A 10,208-nucleotide genomic window follows, 5' to 3' on the forward strand; every position below is an offset into this window, starting at 1 on the left:
GTCCTTAGGTTAGTTAGGTTTAAGTAGTTCTAAGTTCTAGGGGACTGATGACCACAGCTGTTAAGTCCCATAGTGCTCAGAGCCATTTGAACCATTTTTGAACAGCTGTGGGCTCTACAATACCGAATATGAAGGGTTAATCTGCGTATGTATGGCTAGACACGTAAAAAAAAAAAAAAAAAGGATGTACTAAGGGTTGTAGAGGTCAGAGGTCTATATTACACTGTCAGATATCTTTCGTCACTCTCTTACAAAAGCTAGAGCCGCGCTCCAGCTTGTGTTAAACATATGGTAAAAACACCGAAGTACACGGCCAAATATTTTATAAATGGTCTTTACAGTGTAATTCGGGTAGGGAAAAAACAGTTTCGTGGCATAAACTAACTAGCACCTTCCAAAAGTGTATTATCTGCAGATCAGACTATGCTCTGTGTGTGTGTGTGTGTGTGTGTGTGTGTGTGTGTGTGTGTAATTCCTCCAGTGGTTATACAGGAAGTATTTACTTATAGAGCGCCCAAGAATTGAAAGATAACTGAGAAATACTAGGCGTGCGAATCAGCAACGAGATGAAGTGTTTGATACGGAGACCACTGAGGAAACGGAGAGAGACGCGAGCTTTGGCGCGGCCCCGCTCCGATGTCTTGGCTGTGACGGGACGGGGCATCGTAGCGTGACAGACAGGAATAGGGACGGAGATCCCCGGGACGGAACGGCCGCGCGGCGATGTGACAGCTCTTCAGCGGGGTCACGCTGCGGCGCTGAGCGCCCTCCTCCTACACGTGGGAGGGTGCCCCGCTGTTTGCAGTGCCGGCGGACACTGTTTGACGAACTCGCCGCGATGGCCCTACACTCCTCTTGCAATTTGCAGCCAGTGTTTGCAGCCGTGTAGCGTGTTCTGTCTCCCACGGACATTGACAAGTGTGGTCTCGGCACTCCTGCCACGCTTCGCATTCGGCACTTAGGGCCCTCCGTCTGCCGTCAATCTATGTTAGCAGTCAAGCCTCACGAGTGTGGCTTTGCTCGAAAGGAAATGCTCCACGAAAGTTCTGTGTCCAATTGCTCTGTGGCAAGATGCTGGAAACCCTTAACTTACAATGGGGAGCAGAGGATTGGTCTGTACGAAACTTGTACCAATTACTCCCGGAACCTTTCAGGAATACGTGGCAGCTTAAGAAAATTTGCTTGGGTGCGATCACAGTGTGACAGAAGCAAACAAATGAGTCAAATTTTTATCACTTCTCATGAACAACGTCGTCGAATGCGGCTGGAAGTAATGCTAATAATACAATGGATAGCACATGTTATCATGAAAAGGAGACTGACCTTCCGCCACACACACTACTTGGAAAACAGGCTGCGGAATACTGTCCTGACAATTTTGGGACCTCAGCGCCGAATCAATATGGTTCCAGTCGGCGTGGAAACACTCTTGGCAACAGCTAACGAGGATTTTCAAATCATTGTCGCGTTACCTTGCAGCCTGACAGTGCCTAACTCTTCAAGAGCAGGCAGGGAAGATCCGTAAGTTCAAAAATGGTTCAGATGGCTCTTAGCACTATGATGGGACTTCACAGTTGAGGTCATCAGTCCCCTAGAACTTAGAACTACTTAAACCTAACTAACCTAAAGACATCACACACATCCATGCCCGAGGCAGGATTCGAACCTGCGACCGTAGCGGTCGCGCGGTTCCAGACTGAAGCGCCCAGAACCGCTCGGCTACCCAGATCCGTAAGTGATCTTTAGTTTTACTTTATGTTTTATAATTTGTTCCTACTCAAGCACCTGCAACAAATTGTTCCTGTTCAAGTACCTGTCAACTGACCATGCGTATTTGTGTGTGATTTGATGCGTGTTACTTGAATATACGATACAGTGACTGAATAAACAAGTGTGCGGTAAAAATCTAAAGCAAATAAAATAATTTAGAAACACATAGGATAAGATGATTAGAAGATTAATCCGAGTATGGCCAATAGAGCTAATTAAACTCCGAAGAAACATCTTTTAACAGAAAATTAACAACTGTGGAAACGGCAGATGAAGTGATCCTGTCAACAGACTATTACGCTCATCGGAAAAAAGAAATTCAACAGATTACAGAAATAGGATAGTGAACTGAAGAAAACGTGATTCAGACAAGTCCCAACAACTCGAAGTAATAGTTTCCTGCTGCCTGTTCGAAACAATGAAATGATTAGCTGCCAAAAGTTGGCTTACTGACAAGTAATTCAGGTCTCTCAGGATACTTTGACAAGAGATAGTAACTCCTCTCCGTTAGTGAAGTTTCTTAATCACTGAACTCATTACTCTCTAAGAAAACGAAATGTAGATATTGTTACGTGTCATATTTAGTACAATTAAATATATTGTTCTGTGACGTGTCTGCTGACTAACAGACATCACAGAAGTAAATAAATGTTTCTATCTTTCACCTGAGTTGAACGGTAATATGTATGGTCACTGGTGGGTGAGCTTGAACCTTTTCGCTTTGTGGTGAAATTATTATTAGTTTTGGTTTTTGGTTCCAAAGGAGGAGTGTCTGCTATCTGTCGCAGGGTTTCTCGTCGGGTGCTCTGTCTTTTCTTGTCGTCAGAAAGCCATGAATATATATATATACTGCTCGAACAGTACTAATCGTCGAAACGGCTTAAGGTGACGAGTACACATAAACGAAAAGGACGGGCCGACAACTCAGAACTGAACGAGACACTGAAGAGCTAGTATACTTCATACACTGACTTATTAGCGACCTAATTGTTTACCATAAATAAAGAACGCCGAATGCAATGAAAGTGCACTCCGATGCGAGTGAACGTTTTGGTAGTAACGAAGGTTTCGTCCTACTGTCACTACAATAGAGACGGACTAGAACTCTTTGCAGAGACAATGAGAACTGAAGGATGTTTTTATTGCATTCACTCTAATGGAAAGCATATAAAATAAGGACCATCAAGAGGCGAAAAATACCCTGTCGAAATATCTGAGAAGGTATAGATCCTTCTCGTATGTATTGACCATCTAAAACATGTTGTACCAGTTATACATTCTTCCCTTTATGTTACTCCAGCAAAGCCTTAATGTGAATTGTGTGTCACGCAGGCATTAAGAATTTATTTCCCATTGGTCTGAATCAAATGTTGCAAAAAACAAAATATATTTTGGGACTGATTATCACTAATCACAAGTCATTTGAGTGTACAAGTTAAGCTTTGCCCACCTTATTCCCCTGTTCCCACTTTACAGAACAATAGGTGTTTAAGTGGTCTTGTATAAATTAAAATTTCTGTTACAGACCGATGCCACTGAGATGTACAGAAAAACTATTCACAATTTCTACTAAAAAAAAAGGAATGAAGATAATCTGAAGTAATTACGGCGCACTGATTAAGTAGGATCAAGTCGATCGAACGTTCTTTTGGCTTGTACAAAGGCGAATTCACGTTATGTCGAGCAGTTTTCCTCAGTGACTTCCACCGCGACGTGCTGTGACAGGCTGTGTTAATTAGTTGCGACTTATGCTGGAAACTGAACATGGAAACAAAATGAAAACGTTGAACTGTTTGACGAGATGATACAAGCACACTTTATGCAGGGAACGATTTTATCTCGAAGCGAAAAAAGGTAGCATTTACCATCAGTATGCGAACAGAGGAAGAATAGTTTAGCTCTTACGCTCAAAATGAGTAGGCTGTACGCGGTGACGTCATGTTACGATTGTAATGATTTCGAAGAAAAGAGAATGAAGTTGTGAGACGATCTCAGAATGAAAACTGGTTTCGTTCACGTGTATGATATAATTTTTACCTAACGTCATCACGTGCAATGTTAGTGTTGCCCGTTCACATACTGGCATTAGCTCTAAGAACATGACTTTATGTGGAACATATAAACAGTATTCTATAGTCGGCAGAATAAGCTGTCAAATGTTTCTGTAGTGTAAGATTATATGAAAGAATTTTAATTCAAACTTACGTACACCTACAAATATTATTCCTACCGTCAGCCAACTTATAACGTATTACGACTTATTAACTAAAAGCAATGATACCTGTCATTAATTAATGAAAGAAAAATATAATATACAATACTTCAACACTTTACGAAAGTATTTTTAGTGCAAACAGGACACAGCGCTGTTGATGATTCTTTCCCATTTGGTTGATGAAACTTAAGGTGAAATGCTGAAAATCAGTGTAAAAAATGTTTTGAAACTCATCCCTGACAAACATTGATACAGTGCACTGTAAATATTATGACGGTACCATATGGGTCCAGTAAACACAATTTTGTTTGCCACATAAATTAATAATATTGATTGGACGTGTTAAGGAATGTTTTGAGACGATAAACTGCTTTTCGATAATTTGCAGTTGTGTTTCAATTGATTATTGTGTTGTTGCAACAGCAGAAATACGTTACAAAAATATTTACTTTCTGAATTGTGTCAATGTAAACAAATCTATAGCCTACACGGAAAAGATTTTCATTTACAACAAATGCAAATTTACTCTCTCAGCGCTGCAGAAGGCTCAAAATATAGCATGCAGTGTAAAGTGTGCAAATAAACAAGTATCGATTATGGCAACAAGTGAGTCAACAAATTCGGGTGCACTAGTAGCAATAATTTCCAGTTAGTCGCCGACAGCCACTGTTAGTGAACTAGGATACATGATGGTCAGCTGGTAAGCAGTTAATGTCAAACATGCAATCAAAATAAAAGGAAGGAAGGTGTGAGAGGTGAAAGACACGGCAAACAACAATATTAATTGCAAGTTAATGGGCGCCTGCTGCTGCCAAAAGTCACAGCCTACAACTAAGAGCCGAAAATTTGCTTGCAACGAGTTATGTTGTTTACCACATCTTCGAATTGACTACAAAGAACAAGTACTTTTAAATATTTAGTTTATTTCATTTTTTCAAACGGGGCGAAATTTTTATCATATTATATACAACAAGATGTGCAAGTATTTACAAACATACGGAAATTCCAAGATTCTGTTTTTTTTGGGATATGTATGAACACAAAATAGCCAATTATGGCTATCAGAAAAAAGAGCACGAAATGGAATGTTCGATGCAGACTATTAATATATTATATTCACATAAATTTAGCCACTGACTATATCACACTCACGGATATACATAAAAAACGTAGGATTATCTCCTTAGGATTTGTACAAATACTCTGTGGGTGACAAATGTGAAACAATTCAAGTACTTTTACTTTACGAAGACTCAGTTAATGAACTTCCTTCATCGTAATTCGGCAAGTCAACAGTTGAAGAAATTGAAGCTTACAAGTCTATACAACGCATAATATTACTTTTATCTTTAAAACAATAAGTTCAGGAAGGACAGTAAATAACAAGTCACAGAGACTGGAAAACAAAGCTCTCGTTCCTCTCCGAAAAGAAAAAAAGAGAGTTCCTCATTTCGCTCGTTATCGTCATAAAATTTTGAAATGCAAAACTGTACACTCACTATATTTAATGAGACATAAAAATCTGTGTTTTACCGTGACTTCGGCTCAGACAGGGGAGAGAACTACGTTTGTATTATTAAAAAGAGGGAAGAAAAACAAAAAATGTAGAATTTGCTTACCGTGTTTCTTTCTGAGACGACAAACGGAACCAAAAGGCCTACGTGCACGCGACACACAATTCTATAATCGTGTGTCTCTTTATCACTCTCTGTCCCTTCCCTTGCGGCTACGACGGAATTACGTACACAGCGTGGGAGGACAGTTACTGGCTGGCTAAAACAAACACCAGAAAATGAAAGGTAATGTACGGGTACATGGCTATACGAATTTTATGTGCTTGCGTAGACGCGGAACAAGTGGAAATGGGCTTAGTGACAAGAAAAAGAGAAATACTGCTCGGACTCCGCGAGATTTGGCCTCCGTACAAAGTGTCAAGAAATTATAAACCGGCGTCTTTGCAGGGTAACGTCTCCGTGGTGAGAGTTCGTGTAGAGGAGACAGCCGGTTTGTGAGAGTTCTTTTTTTTATCGGAACGCGGGGCTGTGGCGGAGGTACGTGGAGTTATCGCGCCGGGAAGCTATCCCCTAAGATATCGGAGGTCTGTTAGGAGTCTGTCGTGGTCTGTAACGTTTGCCGACGAGCTTGAGCACAAGACGACACACAGGTCACGCCTACCAGCGTCGCGTCAGTAGGAGCACGGCGTCCAGGCGGCCTGCTGCTGGAGGTGCGCCGCCTGCGGGGGCGGCGTGGGCGTCTGGCACTGGCTGATGTCGGCGGCGGCCGCCGCGGCGAGCGGCGGCGCCGGTCCCTACATGTGCGCCAGCGTCTGCATCTGGGCCGCCATGGGGTCGGGCGACGCGGAGTGCTGGTGGTAGTAGCGCGCCGCGGCCGCCGCCGCCGCCTGTTGTTGCTGCTGCTGCTGGTGCTGCTGCTGTTGCTGCTGGTGGTGGTCGGGCACGCCGGCAGACGGGTCGGTGGGCAGGTACATGGAGATCATCTGGCGCAGGTCGCCCTGCGCGGGGGCGGCGGCGTACTCGCGCTTCACCACCGGCGTGGGCGTGTGCAGGCCCGCGCTGCCGGGCGACACGGGCTCCGACTTAATGCTCGAGCTGCCGGGCGACATCTGCGACGGCTGTTGGTATGGCGAGCCGGCGCCGCCGGGCACGGTGACGCTGCCGTTGGTGGCGCCGGGCTGGCCGCCGCCCCCGGAGCCGGGCCCCGCGGCCGCGGCGGCGGTGGCGTACATGCCGCCGTAGGACGCCGCCGCGCCGTTCATGTAGGCGCTCGCGGCCGCCGCCGTCGCCGCGTTGGGGTGCATCTGCGACATGTCGTAGCGCGGCGCGTAGCCGCCCCCGCTGGCCGCCGCCATGTGCGCGTTGTACGCCGCCTGCTGCTGCTGCTGGTAGGCCTCGTGGTGGTGGTGGTGATGGTGGTGCATCATGTAGCCGTTGGGCATGTAGCCGTTCGGCATCTGGTAGACGTCCCCGCGGTTGACCGCCTGCTGGACCGCGGCGGCCGTGGCCGCAGCGGCGGCCGCCGCACTCCTGGACGCCGCGTCGCCGCCGCCCGGTAATATCCCGCCCGCCAGGCCCGGATACTTGTCCTTCTTCAGCAGCGTCTTCGTCTTACGGCGCGGCCGGTACTTGTAGTCCGGGTGCTCTTTCATGTGCACGGCGCGCAGCCTCTTCGCCTCGTCGATAAAAGGCCGCTTCTCCGACTCCGACAGCAGCTTCCACTCGGCACCCAGCCTCTTGGAAATCTCGGAGTTGTGCATTTTCGGGTTCTCCTGGGCCATCTTGCGGCGCTGCCCGCGCGACCACACCATGAAGGCGTTCATCGGCCTCTTGACGCGGTCGACGTTCTGGTTCTTGCTGCTGGCGGTATTGTTGTTGGGCGGGCCGTGGTGCTGTTGCTGCGGCGGCGCCTGCGACTGCTGCGTCTGAGTCTGGTGGTGCTGTTGCTGCTGCGCGGCCAGCGCGCTCTGCTGTTGGTGCTGCTGCTGTTGGTGCTGGTGGTGCGCCAGCGCCGCGTGGTGCTGGTGCTGTTGTTGCTGCTGCTGCTGTTGTTGCTGCTGCTGTTGCTGCTGCAGCGTGTGCGGGGGCGGCGGGCCGAGGCTCATGACGCCGCCCATGACGTTGCCGGACAGCGCCGAGCTGTGCACGATGGAGCTGAGCGCGCCGTACGTGGACACGGCGTGCCCGTGCAGGCCGGCCGCCGCGTGGTGCGGCGGCATCTGCCCGTGGAGGCTTCCCCCCTTAAGGTCCGTCTCCATCGTGAGCATATCTTCTTCCCTGTGCGCGTACAGCTTGACCGCGGGGAGCGACGACTACGGCGCGAACAGCGGGCTGGACTGGCGGCGCAGGCGGCTGGCGACGGCACGGCGGCCGCGGCTCGCAGCATTCACCCGCGGCGCGACCGCTCCGGTGCCGGCGGAACTCGCTGCTCTGTCTTCAGCGCTGCGCCGTCGGTGGCGCCGCAAACTGCTGCCGTCCCACCCACAACTTTTCCCCAAACGCGCGGGAGAGGCGCCCCAAAAAATTTGGGGGGTTCAGACGAGAAACGCACTCTAGCGAGGAGCAAAGCGGGGACACAGACGGTCCGTCGGGCGCACGCTCCCTATTCACACTGAATGCCTACTGCCACCACACAGCTCGGAGCGCGTCTGGCTACTGGCGTCGTCACACAAAACCCGGGGCCGCGTCGCCCCGGCTCGCTATTTGTGGCTCCCCCTCCAGGCGCGCGCGGCCCTGATTGACGTGCACGCCTGCCATGATTGCGGCGGGCCAATGGGCGCTCGCCGGCGCCGCGCGGGGGGCGGGACCCGGCCGGTGGGCGGGGCCTGGTGGGAGCCGGCCGGCCGCTGGCTGCGGCGAGTCTCGTGACCGCCGGCCCGCCGCGCCGCACGCAGGTGAGTCGAGGGTCCGCAGCGCCGCGCACGCACCACGCCATACGCACCTGCCTCACCTGTTACACGCACTGCCGCCCACGCATTCCGCACTTTTTTTTTCGCGTACGCACTAAATATTCGCAACAGCTTTGGGAAGTTCCGGCGGTGCGCACCTCGCAAGTGCCTACTAATAACGCCGCTTACGTGACATGTCCGTGCGTGTCTACGTCGCTCGTGTCACGCACTCGCTATGGCTATCGGGTGTGTTGTCGACGCACCCTTGTTATCGCGTCTTCACACAGCGACAGAGCTCCTAGTTTTTCTGTTAATCTTGTCTGCGTAATGTACGGAGCGTGCAGTGCCATACCCTTACTGCTCAATATTACAACGAAGTTAAACATACTATGTGATGAAATACCAAACATATTACAAAAGTGGGAACGTCAGAGAGTTGTAGTCAGTAGCTCTGTAAGACGTATAGTAAAGTGCTGTCCCGTCCGAAACACCTTTCTTCATTAAAAGTTATCGTAAATTGGAAATTTGATAATATCGCTGCACTGTTTTAGAAGCGCTTTTACTATTGCAATGTACATTTCGAAGTCCAGCTTCATCATTAGGGCTTCAGCCACGACTGTAAAATGAACATTGTAATAGAAAAACCGCTTCTAAAACAGTAGAGCAATATTATAATCAAGTTCTCCATTTCTTTCGCTGTCTCGGTTTTCCAGAGACTAGCCACCATGACTATAATGAAAGTTATCGTAAATGTTGCATTGGAAACACGTTTTGGTAGCGTTGCAGATGGTTGAAACGTGGAGAGAAGGGTATTTCATATGTATCAGAGACTTCGGCTGTTCCTGCTCTTCGAAAGTTTATTATTATTATTATTATTATTATTATTATTGATCTTGCAAGTTCTTTTAGAATTACTTGTTCAGCTAGAATTCCTTTGTGCCTGGTAGAGAAACCATAAATGTTCACGTAATAACATATGACAACTAGTTCACACATTAAAATGCGACTGAAATACCACAAAAAATGAAAAAAAGCTTTATCTTACTTCAGCTGTGTATTGTAGACTATCGTGCATTGCGCTTCGCATATTATCATAATCAAGAACCTTTATTCAAGACAGTGGATATTTAGCGATTCCGGTAACAAGACTCCAACTGAAGGAGAACACGCTAACGTTTGCTATATCTTCTTGCATTAAAAATGGTCACCATACAACAGTAGCTGAGAAATGATAGTGTCTGCTAAATAGGTTCATAGTATCTGTAATTATTATAACTCACAGAAAATGGCTACGATTCGCTCCAGTAGTTGGAAAAAATTACGCGAGGAGAATACGTTGCCTAGTTACGTAATTATCATCTATACGATCATAATATTGCTAATCACTAGTGATGGTTATTGAGGAGCGTACAAGCATAAAGTATTTAAGATTACAATTTAGGGTGTAGTCTACTTGAAATCGCTGGGCTTCTGGTTGCAACCAAGAAGCAGTTTGGTGATTGTTTTCTTCCAGTAAACAGAGTTTGTAAACACCTAACACGAGCAGCTTGATACGTTTGTTGTTATTGCGGTCTGCGCACCTTTTGTCCCGCCGGAACTTGTACGGAAGCGTTGTCAACATAGCCAACTAGTGCTCCGGTGGCACGGTGGTAGCTATCTGTTAAGTGGCGTGGCGGAATGTTTCACGCTTCGTTAGTCGCCTAACTCATGCCACTGCTAAGGCTCCGAATGTTAAAGGCACTTTTCAAATATAGTAGAAAAATAAACTAGCTATCGAACAAGCATTCAGACGGTTTTTCAGATATTCTGTAACGACTACTA

General features: G+C 47.5%; 1 protein-coding gene across 1 annotated transcript; it reads right to left on the minus strand.

The window, feature by feature from the left end:
- Nucleotides 1-4,888: 4,888 nt before the first annotated feature.
- Nucleotides 4,889-8,156, minus strand: LOC124595835 (transcription factor Sox-2). The gene is made up of 2 exons (XM_047134733.1): nucleotides 6,722-8,156; nucleotides 4,889-6,646 (listed from the first exon to the last, which is right to left on the minus strand). Exons 1-2 carry the CDS (start codon nucleotides 7,764-7,766, stop codon nucleotides 6,294-6,296), a joined length of 1,398 nt encoding a protein of 465 aa, XP_046990689.1. The 5' UTR covers nucleotides 7,767-8,156; the 3' UTR covers nucleotides 4,889-6,293.
- Nucleotides 8,157-10,208: the final 2,052 nt, after the last annotated feature.

The sequence above is a fragment of the Schistocerca americana genome, chromosome 2 (genome assembly GCF_021461395.2).
Source record: "Schistocerca americana isolate TAMUIC-IGC-003095 chromosome 2, iqSchAmer2.1, whole genome shotgun sequence".
Classification (NCBI taxonomy): Eukaryota; Metazoa; Arthropoda; class Insecta; order Orthoptera; family Acrididae; genus Schistocerca; species Schistocerca americana.

What these genes read in the sequence shown, in the direction of transcription:
- LOC124595835 (XM_047134733.1), bottom strand. Translation starts at nt 7,766, where the DNA reads ATGCTCACGATGGAGACGGACCTTAAGGGGGGAAGCCTCCACGGGCAG. An exon ending in CTACGGCGGCATGTACGCCA is followed by an intron (nt 6,647 to 6,721) that starts CCGCCGCCGCGG and finishes GCGTCACCGTGC; the next exon opens with CCGGCGGCGCCGGCTCGCCA.